Below are 19,439 nucleotides of genomic sequence, written 5' to 3'. Positions count from 1 at the left end.
TGCCACTACTTCACACAGTGTGGCAGTTGTTAACTTCTCATGGGGAGGGGTAACTGGCCTCAAAAGGGTTGTGGTTAGTGCAGACCTCCCAGTAGAATGTTTGTTGGGCAATGACCTAGAGAGTTCTCTATGGTCAGAAGTGGAGTACAGGACTCATGCAGAGATGTTAGGTATATCATCACATGTCCTTGCTGTGACCAGGTCACAGGCCAAAAAGTGCCTCACTGAACCACAGGTCTTGGATCCTGGAACAATGGACCAAGCACCTACCAAGAAGAAGAACAGGAGGGTCAAGGCTGTGCCTTCCCCCCTGCCTCAGAGTGATGATCAGCCTTCCCAGGAAGCTGATCTAGAGGACCCTGAAGGAACTGTCCCTGAAGAGCTTGAACCTGACCAGGTTGAGTTTCTGGGGACAGGGGGACCTTCAAGGGCTGACTTGGGGCAGGCTCAGTTATCCTGTCCCTCTCTTGAACCCCTCAGACAGCTGGCTGCTGCTGAGGCTGCTGGGAATGCTCAAGGTACCCATAAAGTGTATTGGGATGAAGGGCTCCTTTATTCAGAGGCTAGAGACCCCAAGCCTGGTGCAACCAGGAGGTTGGTCATACCTCTGCAATTTAGGGGCTTCCTTCTTACCTTGGCCCATGACATTCCTTTAGCAGGACACCTAGGCCAGAATAAGACCTGGGACAGACTTGTCCCTCACTTTCACTGGCCTCATATGAATGAAGATACAAAGGAGTTTTGTCGCTCCTGTGTTACCTGCCAAGCCAGTGGCAAATCAGGTGGCACAACAAAGGCCCCCCTAATACCACTACCTGTGGTGGGGGTCCCCTTTGAAAGAGTGGGAATAGACATAGTGGGTCCCATGGATCCTCCCACTGCATCTGGGCACAGATTTATACTGGTGGTAGTGGATCATGCCACCAGGTATCCAGAGGCAATTCCCCTTAGGACCACTACAGCTCCTGTTGTGGCCAGGGCCCTGCTGGGAGTATTCTCCAGAGTGGGGTTTCCTAAGGAGGTAGTATCTGACAGAGGTACCAACTTTATGTCAGGATACTTGACAGCTATGTGGAAGGAATGTGGTGTCAACTACAAGTTCACCACCCCTTATCACCCACAATGCAATGGGCTTGTTGAGAGATTCAACAAGACCCTAAAGGGTATGATCAAAGGATTACCTGAAAAGCTCAGGCGAAGATGGGATATCCTTCTACCCTGCCTTCTGTTTGCTTACAGAGAGGTCCCACAAAAAGGAGTTGGCTACAGCCCCTTTGAATTGTTGTTTGGGCACCCTGTGAGAGGCCCACTGTGTTTGGTGAAGGAAGGATGGGAGTTACCTCTCAAAAAGCCTAAGCTAGACATAGTGGACTATGTACTTGGTCTCCGCTCCAGGATGGCTGAGTATATGGAGAAGGCATCTAAAAACCTTGAGGCAAGCCAGGCCTTACAGAAAGCTTGGCATGACCAAAAGGCTGTCTTGGTTGAGTATCAGCCAGGACAGAAGGTATGGGTGTTGGAGCCAGTGGCCCCAGCAGCACTCCAAGACAAATGGTCTGGACCCCATACAATCCTGGAAAAGAAGGGAGAGGTCACCTACTTGGTGGACCTAGGAACTCCCAGGAGTCCCCACAGGGTACTCCATGTTAACAGGCTTAAAGCATATGTTGACAGGGCAGACATGGGCTTGCTCATGGCTACAGATGAGGGACAGGAGGAAGAGAGTGACCCTCTCCCAGACCTGTTGTCTCAGAACCCTGAAGATGGCTCAGTTGAAGGAGTGACCCTTGGAGGCAACCTCACTGCCCATCAGCAGACTGAATGTAGACAGGTTCTACAATCATTTTCACATATGTTTTCCTTGATACCTAGTCAAACTGACTGGTGTACCCATGTTGTGGACACTGGTGACAGTCTGCCTGTAAAGAACAAACTTTACAGACAACCTGACCACGTCAGGGACTGTATAAAGGCTGAGGTACATAAAATGCTGGAATTAGGTGTCATTGAACCCTCAGAGAGCCCCTGGGCTAGCCCAGTGGTTCTGGTCCCCAAACCTCACACCAAAGATGGCAAGAGAGAGATGAGGTTCTGTGTGGACTACAGAGGACTCAATGCTGTCACCAGGACAGATGCACACCCTATTCCAAGGGCAGATGAGCTCATAGACAAACTAGCTTCTGCAAAGTTTTTGAGCACATTTGACTTGACAGCTGGCTATTGGCAAATCAGATTAGCTGAGGAGTCTAAGGCCAAAACAGCATTCTCAACCCCAGGTGGGCATTATCAGTTTGTGGTGATGCCCTTTGGTCTGAAGAATGCACCTGCCACCTTCCAACGGCTGGTGAACCAAGTCCTTACTGGGTTGGATGACTTTTGTGCAGCATATCTTGATGACATTGCTGTCTTTAGCTCCACCTGGGAGGATCACCTGATCCACCTGAAGAAGGCTCTTGAGGCTCTGCAAAGGGCAGGCCTCACTATCAAGGCTACTAAGTGCCAGATAGGGCAGAGTAAGGTTGTATATTTGGGCCACCTTGTAGGTGGAGGCCAAGTTCAACCACTGGAGAGTAAGATACAGTCCATCAAGGATTGGTCCCCTCCAACCACCCAGACTCAAGTTCGAGCTTTCTTGGGCTTGACTGGGTATTACAGGAAGTTTGTTAAGAACTATGGGTCCATTGTGACTCCTCTTAATGATCTGACATCCAAGAAGATGCCCAAAAAGGTTCAGTGGACAGTAAGCTGTCAAAAGGCATTTGATGACCTGAAGGAGGCCATGTGCTCTGCACCTATCCTGAAAAGTCCTGACTACTCCAAAGAGTTTATTGTCCAAACAGATGCTTCTGAGTTGGGTGTGGGAGCTGTGCTGTCACAACTTAATGTAGATGGTCAAGACCAACCCATTGCTTTTATTAGCAGAAGGTTGACCCCCAGAGAGAAGAATTGGTCAGCTATTGAGAGGGAGGCCTTTGCTGTGGTGTGGGCCCTGAAGAAGCTGAGGCCATACTTGTTTGGCACTCACTTCAAGATTCAGACCGACCATAAGCCCCTCTTGTGGCTAAATCAGATGAAGGGTGAAAACCCCAAACTGCTTAGGTGGTCCATTTCCCTACAGGGGATGGACTTTACAGTGGAGCACCGGCCAGGTACTGACCATGGGAATGCAGATGGTCTCTCCAGGTACTTCCACTTAGGACATGAAGACGAGACTGGTCAAGGCTAGTTTAATGTCCCAGCGTTTGGGGGGGGGTTGTGTAGGAGAGTAGGGTCTGCTATCCTATGGTCACCCCAAATTTTTGCTTTTTGCTTCACTGGTTTTTGACATATTGAGGCTGTGGGCCTGCCAATCAGACCCCCAGCCTGCTGTTCTCTCTACTAAATTAAAACTATGCACCCTAGGTGCATAACCAATTGGAAGTGGATCACCCTGTCAGCCCCTGTACCAGTGTACACTAGGTACCCAGGGCATTGGTGTACCCAAGGCCTGCCAGGGGCTGCAGCATGTATTATGCCACCCCAGGCTTGGCCTAACAATCTGACACAACTGGCTGATCACTCAGCTGGGGTAAGTTGGTGTAATCACCTCTTACTTAGGTGTAGTATACCTATACCTAACCTTAAATGGGACACCTGGTAACCTCTAAGTCACTCCTATGGCAGGCCTTAACAATCCTGAAGGCAGAGTGCTTGGTTCCATGTGAGATGGTGCTCTGGCATGAGCTGAGCCTGTCTGCAGTGGTCGGAACAACTTCCTTCTACTGTTTCCAGATATCGTCATACCATATACTCTTAAGTGCATTATGAACCTCGCGGTTAAATGCTATCTTTGGTTTGGCTTTATCAAAACATGTCGAGTAAGGTGTCATACGAATTGGAATACTAACCCCTCGCCAATTCTGGCGACGGGGTTAGCATTCCACCCTTCTAGAGGGACACGACATGTACAGTACCTGAAACCCGGGTAAAATCAGACATAGCCTCAGCTCCACAAAATGGATGCTGCCACCACAGACACAAGTCTGCCCTCCTGCTGCTGGGAGTCCTTCCAGCTTGGGAGGTGTGGACAAAGGGTTTCCTGCCAGGGGAGGTGCGTGCACCACCCCAGACAGGATTTTGTGTATTGGTCAGGTAGGGCTTGAAAGAAACCAGACATGCCTGTGGCTCACAAGGAGCCTCGGTGCATATGCCAGTTCAAACCGGTCCTGGGGCACACCAGTCCCGGGCCTGGGGCGAGCTGGACAAAGGATTGGGGGTGTAACCACCCCCCTTCCTGGTCCCACCCATAGGGAGGGACCTAGCAGGTAGTCCGGCCCCTAGAATCCGAATAAAGGTAGGAGCTGTGTCCTAAGACTTCAGACATCCTGGAATCAACTTGAAACTAAGAAGAAGACGGGAACTTCGACATTCTGCTGCACAGAAGACTGAAGAAAATCTCCCCTGTGGTCAGGGAGTGACCACCTTGCTAACGCAAGCACCATCCAGCGAATCACCGTCTGCTTTGCCGCCGCCTCCCGCCGGAGCCCGAGCCCAGAGACTGACAAGACCTGGACCTCCAGACCTCTCACCGCCCGATCCACAGTCCCTGAAAAGAGGAGACCCGTGGAGGCACCGAGACACGTGGAGCCAGCCATCTTGGAACGACTACGACAAGCTGACAAGTGCAACAACCGAGGCTCCCTCCAAGTTGTGCTTTGGGTCCTGAGAAGCCCAACCCTCGAGCAGCATCTGCACCAAAGGTGAGCCCTCCAGCATCTCCACGATCTGCGTGGGGCCCTTCTGCATTTTGCCACTCGACGCGCCTAACCGGTTGCTGGCCCGCTGGCTAGTGGCCATCTTGGCGACGAAATCTACGACAAACACCGCTGGTCTGGTTGCTCCAGACTGGCCCTTGCTCCCCTCCAAAGGAGCAATCCCTCTGACCTTGCTGGTCAGAACCAACAGCTGATTTCCGAATCCTCCTGCAATTGCTTTTGCCAAGGCTTGTTTGCTTCGATCAAGTCGCCGACACCGCCGACAGCGAGAGCCTGCGTGGGACAGCTCGTGAGCCGACTCCTGGACGTCGTCGACCTTCAGGGACCACGTGGCTGCGGAGACAAGCTACCCCTCATCACCTGTTTGCACCCGACATCGCCTGGTACCCACCTGGTGCCACGCTGGTCACTGGCTAGTGACTGTGAACACTGTCCCCTCTGCTTACAGGTCTTCAACATCTCCGATCCACTCTTGGATCCACTGCATCCCTTCCCGACCGACCGCCTGCAGCATCTTTGTCCCAGGCTCAACGGAACAGATAGAAGAAACCCGACGCACTTTGAGGCCTATGCACCCGCTTCCTGTGGGTGAGGTAAAGCTGGTACTCCGGTGCCCATGTGTAGTAATACATCTCTAGTGCCTGTGTTCCAAATCTTAAGTTCCTAGGTCATCCGGAAGATTCCTTTTGCAGTAACTTTGTACTTTTTACGCACCCATTGAAACCTATGGGAGCACGCGTGTGACTATTTGCGCTGCACACGCCACCCGTGGACCTCCTGGTCACTAACTGACGTTAGCTCCTTGTAGGCCCAGCGATTCTAGAGGCCCTAGGCCTTTTCCCTTTTCTGTTCGTGGTACTTATACCACTATTTTAGTATATGGTTTGAGTGGCCACCAGGGCCTATCCATATAACGTGCAACTTCTGTGTATTCTGTGATAATCTTGTTTGACGATTTGTGCTCCTGTGCTCATAAAGAGACTAGGGGTTACTTTGAGAAATAAATACATATATATTTTGAATATATATCTGTGTGGTGTCCTTTCATTGGTATAAAAGGGGGTTACTATTGGTAAAACAGCTTGCTTAACACGCATCACGAGTTTAGCCTCAAAGACTGCTTAGCCTACGCTACCACTAGGGCAGCTAGTCCAAAAAGGTTGGCTTACAACCACACCATAAGGGTTGCTTGGCATGGTACAAGGTGGTCACTAGAACTAGTGAACAGCATATACCAGGCCAACTTCTCACAGCGGTCCGGCGTCATGTTGACTGACATGATTGTCAGACGGACCAGGGGCAACAGGCAGCAGCACAAGTGCGCATGAGTGGGGAAGGTGAGCGAATTTTCGCGCCGTGCCCAGTCATGCGCACTAGTGTCGGCTTTGGCTGGCGCATGCCCATTAGGAGAGCGAGGGTTGAGCAAAGGCTCAAACCTCGGTCTCCTAATGGGCAGGCGGGCGAGCAGTAGCTGTGCCCTAAGCCAATCCTGGCGCTGCTGGCAGCGCCAGGATTGGCTGAGAGGGGCTGTAGGGCTAGGCGCCAACAGACCTGAGGCGGTGCGGACCTGCTCAGGACATCAGGTAGGATTTTTTGTATTTATTTTATCACTCCCCCCCGGGACACCCCCACCCCACCACGCGAGCCGCGACTGTACACAGGGTAGTTTTAAAGCTTGTGGAAAAAGTGTGTAGTTGTCCTGGGCACTTTCTAAGGGACCCGCCCCCTTTTCACAAGGATTGTGCTCAGCACTGTTGGCAGCTGTGAATAGATGTGCTTGTTTGTGGTGACACTCTAATTTACAATGTATTTTGTTTTCAGCGCTGTTGTTTACTGCTGTCCTGTTTCCATGGGTATTCGCTGGTGTGGTGTGCGCCTCAGACTAGACTAGTAGTGCCTCTGAATCAATGCGTATTTGAAGGGGCTCTTGAGCGTGGTGACTGGCCCCTCTGCTCTCCGAATCGGGGCCGTTCAAGGGGCTTGTTTAGTTGTTATGGCGCAGAGTGCGAATTCTGAAAGGCCTCTCGTAACCCAATAAAGATTGGAAACTGTGAAATTGGTTGTTTTCAAGATGGAATGGCATGCATTGCAGATGGAATGTGGCGTGGTTATTGTTGTATTCAAAAGAAAACCTCACACTGCATTCTCTTAAGACAGTCTTTAAGTTAACATTGATTTTGTTTAGTTAAGTGTGCTTAAATACGTTGTTTCTCTAGTCTGTGTGACACACACCATTGAAACTTCTCTTGATAACATGGTATTCTGTGTTCTATCAACCGGGCACCGACTGGGTCAGCAGTCACATGAGATTTATCACAGAATGTTAGCACTGCTGTTTCACCAATGGGAGATGTTCGAGAGTCCTCGAAAACATGTTGTTTTCAAACGTAAACAAGAGGGGATCTTGAGTTTCCTGCTTTGATGTTGGTCCCATTTGGGTGCTTCTAGCCTGGCATTTCTTTAATCAAAGTAATTTACGGCCCTGAGTCCGGGCTCTTGGCAGAAAACAAATGGCGTGAAGGCACACTAGTCAGTCTGCTCGTGTTGTTGTGTGACGAGGGTGTTAGCTCTTCAGATGTGCTGTGCAGCTTGATCTGCAGCACACAATCAGTCATAGAAGACCATGGCAGTATAATGTGTGAGTTTTCTGTCCAGCCGATTTATACCCCGAAGATTCTGCTTACATAAATGTCTTGGAGGCTACCCTTTAAGGTTTTTTGTCTTGCTGTCTCATTGCATATAGTCTGACAAATCACAGTAGCTCATATCTTCTTAGTAGATTTTATTTCTAAAGGTGTTTAAATAAAGACATCTGTGAGAATCTACTAGCACTGTTATCTCAAGCCAAATTATAAAGTTCTCTAGTTAAAGAATGCAACAGCTATGTCATTATCATTAAATGCCTTTAATAAAGTCATACCAAGACTGTGAGAAGGAAATGTCAGACAGGTGCACTGTAGACAGTAGAAAGACAAGACAACCGTGTGTGCAGGTAAAATAATTACAAACCTTGCTTGTTGCACTGTGACATTTGCACACTACAGTAACTAAACAATTTTAATTCTGTAAAATATGGAGTATATTTCATGTGTTTAAATATTTCAAGTCTACACTATCACTATTGCTTTATGAACCATCTTGCTTCATCAATTTTGTATTAAAATGCATGCTTTTCCCACAGTTTTTTTCAAATCTTTTCAGGGGAGAACCCCTCTGAACCCCCCGATGACAGTCTTGCTTCGCTCTCTCACGACACAACACACATCAATAACTTTTACACCGCACCACTTTCAAATGTCACCAGCCACCACTGTGATAGACAATTTCCAGAAAGTCTACAGCATGCAAATCTTATCTAGGCTACAGGATTGGATTGCCCAAAGCAAAGTGTTGCCTCACTTACAGGTGGGAATTAGATCCAACATAAGCACTATAGACCAGATTGTGTGATTTCTGTCCCTTAAGTGGAAGGTAGTAGACATTGATAGGGGGCTGCTGTATGTGGCCTTTGTGGATCTGCAAACTGCATTCTATCTTGTCCCTAGGGCATAACTTTGGGTGGCTCTGCACAAGATTGGGATCCCGCGCAGACTACTGTCCGTAATCCAGGCATTATACACAAAAATTGTTGCAAAGGTTAGGTGGGGCCCTGTAGGGAAATTTACGGAAGACATTTCAATCAGGAGAGGTATTAGACAAGGGTGTATTTTGGCCCCCACACTGATTCTCTTGTACATAAATGGCTGCATCCCCTATCCTTTAAACTGTGATAACAATTCCCCGAAAGGTCAAGGATTATAAAATACTGTGTCTCCTTTTCGCAGATGACCCTTTGTTACTATCAAAGTCCCCTCTTGGTCTATCTATTCTCTTGGATAAATTTAATTATTTTGGCCTAGACCACGGCCTGGAAATTAACAAAAACAAAACCAAAACCAAGTACATGGTCTCTGGTAATAGGCGAATAATACCTAAGAGTAAGGTATTCCTGGGGGGAAGGCTTTAGATAGGGCCCATGAATTTGACTATTTGGGCGTAAGACTGGAAGACTCCCATAGATGGGTAACACAGGTCCAGAAAAGGGTCAAGATTTTAAAACAAAGAACAGGGTCTAGTTTAAGATTGGCCAAAAGATTACCCACTTTCGCCATCTCCCCTCCCTTAGAGAAATATTAGATTCATGCCTGTGGTGAGGCCATGTATGGGTCAGATTTATGGGGCACTGTAATCTTAACACCCTTGAAAGAGCTGAAAATGCCTTTTTTAAGACTCTGTTGAGAATCCCAACAGGTGCACCGACCCTGCCTATTAGATTCGACCCAAACCTAAGATCGATTTCTGACACTGCCATGTTGAGACCTATCAAATATTGGCTAAGGCTCTGGACAAACGAGGAGCTAGGTCTCTCTAGGAACTGCATTAGAATTATACTAGAGGCCACCACGCAAGGAATATCCCCTGGCTTGTACTTATCAAAAATTGAATTTTCAAGTTAGGATAGGAAGGTTTCTGGTTCCAAAGTGAGACATAACAAACCTGTGTCCAATGGATTGTCTCGTCACAGGGAATGCTGAACATGTGCTATTTTTTTGTAAGGCATATGCTAAACTACGCTCACGTTGATTTATTCCGCTTTGTAAACTTCTTGGGGTCCGGGATCGCCATACAGCTTTCAGAATATGCTAAACCAACACCAGAGACTGTGTGCTGTATTCAATTGCAAGATACCTGTGCTTAGGTCGAATGCTCCTTACAATAGCACCTTCATGTACACTTAATATCCAGCCCCTATTGTTTTTATGACTGGCTTTGTACCCTTTTATCTAGGTGTTCACTTGTCTTTCTTGTAAATCATACATATTTTTGGGATGTTTTATTCGAATCTCTTTTATCCTTTTTATAATATTTTGGATATTTAAAAATGTATGATGAGTATTGTATTGTTGGATCGAAATTCCCCTCACAACAAAGTTTTACTTAGAAATAGCGTTGCACAATGAAATTGTATGTTTTACTACATTACGATTTAAAATGGTTTTATTTAACCACAATAAAGGGAATATGATGATGACATCTTATCGTGTTCTCTTTCAATACATTGAGGTACTCAATACGACAAATGTAATTCTCATGCCCAATTGCATGGTCACAAATGGTCTGTTGCTGCCTTTCTTTTGGGTTGTACCCCAGTTTCACTAACTTGATTGTTGCACTCTCTTTAGAGGAGAGTAGCTAAACTTGTAGATGTCTTTAGCAGATATTTACATGAATGGATCATTTATTATAATCATTAATTTCAGGTACCACACGTATAGGTGTTGTAAAATTGGAACGCATTACCCAATATCGACTCCAACAATATTGTGGTACATTAACATCAGGGACAGAAAAACTAGTGCCAAAATACTGGAAGGTAAGTGCATATATGGAAATATAAATATACTATTCCTAACTTCACATCGAAGTACCTTGAAGTTATATGTACTGCATAAGTACATATATGTGAGGTTATAGAAATTCTACTAACCTCTCAATATTTTATTTTCGATATTGTGTCCTCGATATTGTGGTTTTGACATTCAGGGGGCAAAACTAAATATTGTGGGATACTGTGGAACCAGTTATTTTTCTTTGATCCTAAAGACCGCAGTAATTGTGTTTAGAGAGAGAACCTTATTACAACCTTGTAATATCTGCTGGAGTGCCCTGCCCAGAAGACTACTATTGACATCATTGAATATCACAGTATGTGTCTGTACTCACTAAACCAGATCCTGATTTTTCTTGTACCAATGCTTAAGTACGAATGGTGCTAATTTTCACTAAATTCTACATTCCTCTTTGCACCGCATCCAGTCACCTTTTATTGCACCGTATCAAATTTTTTCACCGATATTCTATTAACTATTTTACTGTGATATCTGTTGTAAAATGGAACAATCTGAATACTCATCTTCTTAGCAGTATGCCTTTGTTTTCCACTGCATAGTACATAATCGCTATTAAATGTCTGCATGCCAAATACAGAGGCTGTTGGTCCCGAATCCACCTCATGCCTCTTTAATGTACTACCTGACACTCCCTGTCCCTTTATCTCCCTCTTGTAGTTTTCTGCTTCCTCAATTGGTGACATTTTTTCAGTCATTCTTTTCCTTCTTTTTTCATGTTTGCGTGTTTTTATCTATCTTGCTCTCCAAAATTGTTCGATGAGGAAAAATAAGTGCCGGTCCCCAAAAATGAGTGCCGGTGGACCCCACCGGCAGGGTCGGACTGGCCGTAGCAGGCACCAGTCATTTCCCTGGTGGACCGGAGGGGTCGGGGCCGGTTTGCTGCCCGTGGGGGCCGGTTTTGTCACTGGGGCCTGCAATATCGGCCCCCCTATAACAAAAGTGGGAGCGGTGCTTCTTGCTACCACCCCCCACCCCCGCTCCAAGGTCCAGTTAAGCAGCAATCTAATAGGGCTGGTTGCTGTTCCCAGTCTGGCCCTGGCCACTGGCAAGCACTGGCTCATTCATATTAAGTACTGCCCTCAGCAGTGAAACAGTCAGAGCCGGCCACTACATACACTAAACAACTATTAACTATAGGAATACAAACAAGCTCATCCCTACATCCTCATGAGTGACCACAGAGAAGCTGTGTTCAAAACACTTTGAAACAAAACTAACCCCGATACATTAACAGAAAAACCAACTGACAGCACCATACTACTGCATGTTAACACCGTGAATACAAAAAATACCTTAAAACCAGAGAAAAATGCAGAAACAGGCACCGCACACAACATCCCTCCCCTAAGCCTTGCTTGCTAATCTCCAGAAAGAGCACAAACGGTTCCATGACCTTGTACCTTATACCATACTGAAGCAATGTTTCTAGGAGGCAGGAATGGGGGGGATATGTTCAGACTCATAACACCGTCTCTTGCATCGACCCAAGTAAGAGCACAGTCCATACATAGCAACGGGCCCGCTTTAGGGCAGTGGGACCGGGGCGGCTGCACTGGGTGCTGACATGTGGAGGGGGCGCTGACCTCAGGGGGGGGTGTGCTGTGTTTATGAGTAGCTTATGATTGGAGAGATGAGGGACACTTTTGACTGGTGGTAGTGAGAGATTCTGAGGAGGAGGTCATGGGGTGTGAGGGCGTCAAAAACGATTGTCGCACGGGGTGCCACTAGCGCTAAAGCTGACCCTGCCTAGTAGACATTGCTGCCAAGCGTAAGGTGGCAACGCTGTACTACAATCACACACTGTCGCGAAGCTCTAAGAATGTACTGTGACTGCTTCCCTCATGGTCGACTTGCAGAGCCTGCATATCTCACTTTGCGAGGTACCCATCTACAATACTTTCCTTACAGTGCTGCCCACGTGACTGACTGTGCTACCTTCCTTGGAAACAAGAGACAAGGTGAGCCAGCAGCACTGCATCCAGTCCGACTAGGCCACTGAATTATGACGACTGATGAACAACGCATTGCCTCTGCAATGCGGGCGGAATAACGAATGCGTCCGAACCACGCATTGCATTTACAACGCAAGTCATTGCTAAGACATGCGTTAGGTCAAGTGACGTTGGACTTTAAAGTCCAACAATTTCCCTACTGTTACGGTGAGTGGAGTTGGAATAGTGAATTAAACTATTCCAAAGTCCAGCACTCCCCTCAGGCAAGTCGTTGTAACGACTTTCGTTGGAAATGGAAGGCGTGGTTCAGGCGCATGCGCTGTTCCGCCCGCTTTGTTAAGCAATGTGTGGAAAATAAAGGCGTGGTTGTGTCATACAACCTACTAACATGCATATGTGGTTGTTTTCATAATGCCACGGTCACACACATACTGTACTCACTTTCCACAATGTTACAGTGATGCACAAATTTCCCAGATTCCATAATTCTGCGATAAGTACACACTACAGTCATTAAAGTGCTGTCACAATATCCATATATTCTTTGAGTCAAAAATACTTCCGAAAAAACACATTACTGCTGTATTTTGGAAAGTGGTAATGCATGTTTAAATAATGATTGTGTAAACTGATCATGTCTACCAAAAGGAAACGTGTATGCTGTGTTATAATAATCAAAGTAGGGGCTATTATGTTTCGGCATTGGAGTTCGTATGTTCTGTGGTTTGTGCTGGTCGTGGCTATATGAATACTGAAAAATCACTATGCTGATAAACTCTTCCTCAAATAACCATCAAATAAATATTTGCAGATGAGAATAGTATAGATTATTAGGACTATTATGTACAGGTACCAGGCACTATGACAATGAGGTATATAGGTGATGATGTTGGGGGTCCCTGGTTGGTTTATACAGAGCGGCCACTTTAGTGTTCTGACAAAGGTACTTGTGGTCTCGACCACTGAATTGGGGGTGGGGGTGGTCAATCACGAGCTGCCTCTGAGGTGTATCAATTACACAAAATAGGTGGCTTATTTGGCACACACTCATTTAGAATCTTAGTTGGAAGCAAACCAACCCACTCTGATGCTGTGTGCCCTGGCCCTGAGTGACTGAACTTCATGTGATATCTGGGATTCTGACTTATTGTGCCCCAGCTCACATGCTAATCCAGTGTGTGCACTGGGCCCAAAACTCTGACGTTCAAAGGCTGGAGCGGACGGTGAGACCTGGTGGAGTGCACCAAGAGTGCTTTCTTGGTAACTTGGGACTACTGTCCAGGTCCTGGGATGTTGACTTTAGGTGATAGCTTAGTGTTTTCATAATTCTAGCACTGAACAGTCCCTTTTCTCTGATTAAGAAGGGTTGTGGTGCCTACTGATTTGTCTAAGGTTCTTCTTGTAAGAGACACCCAGACCCTTGTGCTACATACCCTGTGTGCATGTCAAATGTATGTTGTGTTAGGAGGACTTCATGGACATGTGTGTAGGTCTGCTGAGAAGAACAAGAACAAATGTTGATTGCTCCCTGTTTTGTGTGGCACAAGGAGGAGGCTGGGATACAGCCTCCATAGATAGAGGATTTGTATTGCCTGCATTCCTGAGCTCAAGGTTTTAACCCTAGGCACTGAAGTGTGGGAGGATGAAGAAAGGACTGCCTTCAGACAGTCTATGGTAAAATATTTGGCAGGAGGTTCTGGATTAGTCCTACCCGAGCAGTGCCATTTTTAGGTCTCACCTGACCCAGCGCATGCGCTGGCCTGACGAAACTTATTGAGAGGGCTCCAAAAAGTGCTACCAGGCCAGCCTAGAGCTACAGTGCATGTGTGCGGGCGCGCGCGCTGCGCTTTACCGCGATTACTTTCACTTTCGCGGCCGCATGGCCGCTTTGATGTTTGATCAGGGCCGCAACTGTTGCATGGCTAAACACTTATAAAGTCCCAAAGGCGAGACCTATTGGCTATGCCAATGCTTGTTGTTAATGGTGGGGACAAGCGGAGGAGTCTTCAAATTCTGTTAGAGGGAGGTAAACTTTCAGGCAGAGCCTGTCCCTTTTGCTTGTCCCTTAGTGCTACTTCAGGACAGTTGGTGCCAGCCACGTGCACAGGTTTTACACGTGATTGTGCTCTGGTTGGGTTACTCCTGCTTGGGTCCAGCAGTGTCGATACCTACTGCAAGAGCCATCACCTTTTGCAAAGGCTGTGTCTGTACTGCAGAAAGAACATTAAGTATAACATAGCGTAGGCACAGCTGACAGGACTTTCCTGTGAGAGATATGTTTGTTTTGTTGGAGTGGAGTGGAATGGCGTGAAGTAAAGTGGAGTGGCAGTGAGTGAAATGGAGGGGCATTGTGTGACATGGAGGGGCATTGAGTGGAGTGGCACTGAATGGAGTGGCATGGTATGCAGTGGAGGGGCATTGAGTGGCGTGGCTCTGAATGGAGTGGCATGGTATTGAGTGGAGTGGCACTGAATGGAGTGGAGTGGCTTTTTGTTTGGAGTGGCGTGGCAATGAGTGGAGTGTCATTATGCAGAGTGGCATTGAGTGATGTGGCATGGAGTGGCAGTGTGTGGAATGGAGAGGCATTAAGTGGAGTGGCACTGTGTGGTGTGGAGTGGCATTGTGTGGCATGGATTGGAGTTACATTGTGTGGCGTGGCGGCCCTCGAGAGCATTAAGGGCAAGCTCCTTGGCTAGTAATCCTTATTATTGATGCATTGCTTCAAGTCAAAATTGAACAATCCAAAAGAACCCTGTCCCTGGGGTTTAGCTATCAGTAGTACAGCAGGTGCAGTGGCACCAGGGCCCAGGTCGTTAGGAGCCCACTGCACTCCAATGATATTTGTGTTTTTCTACAAACCAAGTGATTGGGGCCATTGTCCTTGTTTACACAAGGGCTCATAACAACCCTGCTACACCACTGCCTGTTCCAATGACAGAGTTCCAAATGGGAAAAATCGTATTTTTCAACAAGTGCTTTGAGCTCTGCATTCCGCCTCTCAGCACGGCTAATATCAGATTTTCACTAAAAAGGTTCCACCAGTAGCCTAATAACATCCACCCACACTTTAAAACACTTTCAGCACAGCACACCCTTTACGTAAGCAAAGTAAAGGAAATCAAAGGCGGGATGTTAAGTTCCTAACAAAGTCAATCACCCAAGGAGCCCTTCCTTACTGCATAAGTAGCCAGCAGCAGTCCCTGTGCTCGTTAATCAATTGTCAGATTGTATGAATGGGAAGAGGTGTGGCGCCGCGGCCAGGGCAACTGACTCCGGAATCTGGGGATCACGGTTCGATCACCGACGCCAGCGGCAGATTAGCCCAGCACCATGTGACTCTGGGCAATAGCTTGCTTAATCTTCCCGACGGCCCCCAGCGCCTAGAGACCCTTACAGGTGATTGTTCGCACTTTACAAATGTGGATTATTATTATTATTATATGAAGACTGTTGTCATTTGCTATTTAAACATGCAGTTGAATACAGGCTTCTGCCTGGTTGGAATATAAACTGATAAACGCCAGCCTTTCAGCCAAACTTGATTACATGCAGGCCGTGCAAAATTTTGTATTACGCTGCTGTCATTTTACATAATAGTGGCAATATCGCTTTACACTTGTTGATATGCGAAATCCCCAAAATTAATCTATTAAATTACATCATCGAATTGTGTGCTGTTCACAATATAAACTTAGCATTATCACACAAGAAGAACATGAATGACCAGAACATGAGCAGTGACTATGTGGCGCGTGTGTTTTTCACACAAGTTTGCATTTTGTGTAATTTTTCTTAAAATGTTGAGTAATTATGCAAAAGCAAATTATGCACACCCCTGATTACCAGCTGCTACACGCTGGTCCTTATGGCCATAAATCAGACGTCAAAATGTAGAACAATTGTTTCTATTCACTATGTGAATATGCCCTCAGAAGATGGAAAGCATGAAACATTATCACTGAGGAGCACTTGTGGACCTAGTCAGAGGTAAGAGCACGGCCACTGGAATTATGCGACTGTTTGGATGCACCGACTTTCGCACAATTACATAATTTCCGCATTAGCCACATAATCCATCATGTGGGTTAATCTGTCTTGTCAGACTGCCCACAAAAATGCTGGGTGGGTGGGGCAGGTTATAGAAGGAAGCGTCATAGGTGGTTGATACGATGGCAAACCATTGGAAAACCTGGATGGGATTTGTTCATACTGAATCCGGTGCTTTCAGACCTACCTTCATGAGCTCCACGCCCTAAAAAACAAACAAGGGGACGTTTTAGTAAAGATTGGCATGGCGACAACAAAACCATTTAATAAACATATAACAAGAAGGAAGAAGAGAACTAAGACACAGCATATACTAAAAAAAACAATGTCTTAAATTAGTATAGATGCAGTTTATTCTTCTCACGAAACTATTAATCTATTTTGGGCTCCACAAGAAAAGTTATACTCTATTAGGTCTGGCTACAGAGAGAGATAGCTGTCTTATAGGCATTTCTTAGGTCAGTATTTTTTTTTATAAAAACAACAAAAAGTATAGAGAGGTAATGCAAATAGAAATAGTTATGCTACAACATTGCACATTCAAAGGCGGCCGGAGTAAGGGGATGCCATACTCCGTTATTTCAAAGACTGCCCATATATTTTTGCTCTCCTGGTACAATCACCCTGCCACCATGTGTGAGGAGTTGGTCTAGAGCAAAGTGCCAGAACTTTGAGCTTGTAGAGGAAAAGTATCGAAGCACACAACAGAGTCCAGTAAAAACAAACAATAAGTCCAATGACATCAGAAGTAGAGTTGAACAGAAGTTTTTTTATTCTTCAAGTCTTCTTCAAATTTTCATTTAAGTTGTGAGCTTATGGTTATATGCTTTCTTTCACAAGCAAGCCTTTGACAGGACTTTTATACCACGCAAGTTCTTTTTTGAGTTTTTTTTCATCGGTAAGCCACAATCCTTTGACTTTTTGACTAGATCACTCCTTTAAAGAACGTATCCTACATCTTTTCAGTTGTCATCTCAACTCACAGTAATGTGAGCCTTCCTGTGCATATTATTTACAGCCTTGAAAAAGTCTTAGTGACGAAACACGTGTTGGCTGCCTTTACTTTGATGTTTTATAACATAAACGAGGATTTGGAGAAAACTTGAAGAGTAAAAAAAACTTATGTTCACCTTTACTTCTGATAGGTCATTTGACTTTTATTTGCTTTTACTGGACTCTGATGTGTGCTTGTGTACTTTTGCTCTATAGAGGGAAAGGTCTTCGTGTGAGTCCTTTCAACATTAGCTGTCCTCTATTTTTCATGCATTTCCATTGATTAAATGAGCTGCCCCTCAACGACAAGGCATTTTGTAGATGATTACATTGTCCTATTTTTGGATTTGGAGATAGGGCATCAAGTAGTAATTTTGTTATACTTTTTACAACTATTCACTCACACAGGAACACACATGGTTGTCTCTTGGACTGTATCCTAGAGACTTTTTGGACAATTATGCGTGCAGTTGAGCGTTGGAATTGGATGTCTGGGTGTGCATCTTTGGCTGGCAAGACAGTATCATGAAGTCCTTATGATGGAAGCTGCACTCCTGGCCATTGTCTCCCAAGGTGGGGCACCACAGAGTGCTGTGCCTCTATTGTGTCTGATACAGAGGACAAGCTGCAGGAGCAGAGCTCAGCCCAGCAGTTAGATTTTTTGTAATTGTTTTTAGTGCCCTGTAGATCTATCCATTTGCTCTGAGTGTTTTCAAAATATGCCTTCATATTTTTCGTTGCTCAGTGTGTATTTTTAAAAATCTTGCCAACCACATAAGTCGCCTCATATTAGAAAGTGCTGCAAATGTTTGGATTCTGTTGCTTCAGGCTAAGTCACATATCAAAAAACATTGATTTTTAAAAATCAGATATTTTGGGCTATCATCTGGATTGTTTCAGAAGACACCACCAAATCTAATGAACAACACAAGCCAGAGCGAGGTTTCCCCAGAAGTATTTTCCAGATCCACATGTTGTGGTAAGAGATAATCACGATGGTCTGTGTCTGTGGGCAACAGTCAAGTGATCCTGCACCCCCGATCTAGCAGACTGGACAACATTTAAAGGACAGATTCAGAAATTAAGGGGTGCTGTCAGTGCATGAGAAGCAATCACACGTGGTCGTGCACTGTCATCCCCATAGCAAGCTACAGTATCCAAGGAATCATTTTCATAGCATTGGCTAGGGTTGGGGGGGGGGGCACTGACACGAGCCACAGGAAAACCTGGCACTGCCCCCACAAGATCTGTTATGTTATGTTAGGACATTTTTTGAAGCGCGCGATTACCTCCTTCCTGAATGATGTTAATGAAGGAATAGCTCTGAGGTGGGGTGGGAGGCTGTTCCAGAGTTTGATTGTATTGAGGACTATACCTCTGCCGCCCCATTGCATCTTCTTAAATGTCGAAACAACTAATAGATTGGCATTGGCCGATCTGAGTTCTCAATTGGGCTTCTATCTCTTGAAAGCTGGCCCGAGAAATTCTGGGCCGGAGTTATGCAGTCCTTTGTGGATCAAGCTGAGGGCTTTAAACTTAGCCCGACTGTGGATGGGAAGGCAGTGCAGCTCACAAAGTCCCTGCTTAATGTAATGGAATTTGGGAAGATTAAAAATCAGTCTTACTGCAGCATTTTGGACTAGTTGTAGTCGAGTCATATGTTTTTCTAAGACGGTTAGATAAAGACTATTACAGTAGTCCAGCCTGGGAAGTACAAGAAGGGCTATTAATGTTTTTCTGAGCTGTCTGGAATGAGAGGAAGACTTTTTCTTATCATTTTTATGATATAGTAAGCTGCGGATGTGACAGATAATATTTGAGCGCTCATATTAAGGTTGTCATCAATGATGATTCACAAATTCTTTGCTTTGGTGACAGGGCGAGGAGATGGGGGCAGATTATCAGGCCACCAATTGGTGGACCAAGCTGGGGAGGGGTTGCCAAACACCATAATCTCGGTTTTCCCTTCATTAAGCTTCAGGCAATGCCCACTCATCCAGCCACTGATTGTCTTGATACAGTTACAGCATCTTAGGGGGCCTGATGAGTCATTATGAGCTGCTGCAATTATCAGCTGAGTGTCATCTGCATCCGAAATTACCTCCAAGTTGAAACTTCTTATGAGCGGGGCCAATTTCAAGATCTTTACTGGACAAGGGTCATAAGGGGAACCTGATTTGGATTGTAAAAGTAGGGAACTCACTTGTTCTGGTGAAGTGGCAGAAAAATGTGTAAGAGAACGG

General features: G+C 45.9%; 1 protein-coding gene across 1 annotated transcript in view; it reads right to left on the bottom strand.

Annotated features, from left to right (window-relative positions):
* The window catches only part of LOC146812057 (arf-GAP with SH3 domain, ANK repeat and PH domain-containing protein 1-like), a 1,117,518-nt gene that overhangs the window by 387,270 nt on the left and 710,809 nt on the right, over positions 1–19,439 (bottom strand). Inside the window, exon 12 of the mRNA XM_085619062.1 lies at positions 16,391–16,408. Within this exon, the coding sequence (XP_085475188.1) occupies positions 16,391–16,408 (18 nt within the window). The remainder of the gene's footprint in view (positions 1–16,390; positions 16,409–19,439) is intronic.

The sequence above is a fragment of the Triturus cristatus genome, chromosome 7 (assembly GCF_964204655.1).
Source record: "Triturus cristatus chromosome 7, aTriCri1.1, whole genome shotgun sequence".
In the NCBI taxonomy this organism is placed as follows: Eukaryota; Metazoa; Chordata; class Amphibia; order Caudata; family Salamandridae; genus Triturus; species Triturus cristatus.
Note: the sequence above shows the minus strand (reverse complement) of the source record. Positions and strands in the feature narration are given on the sequence as shown.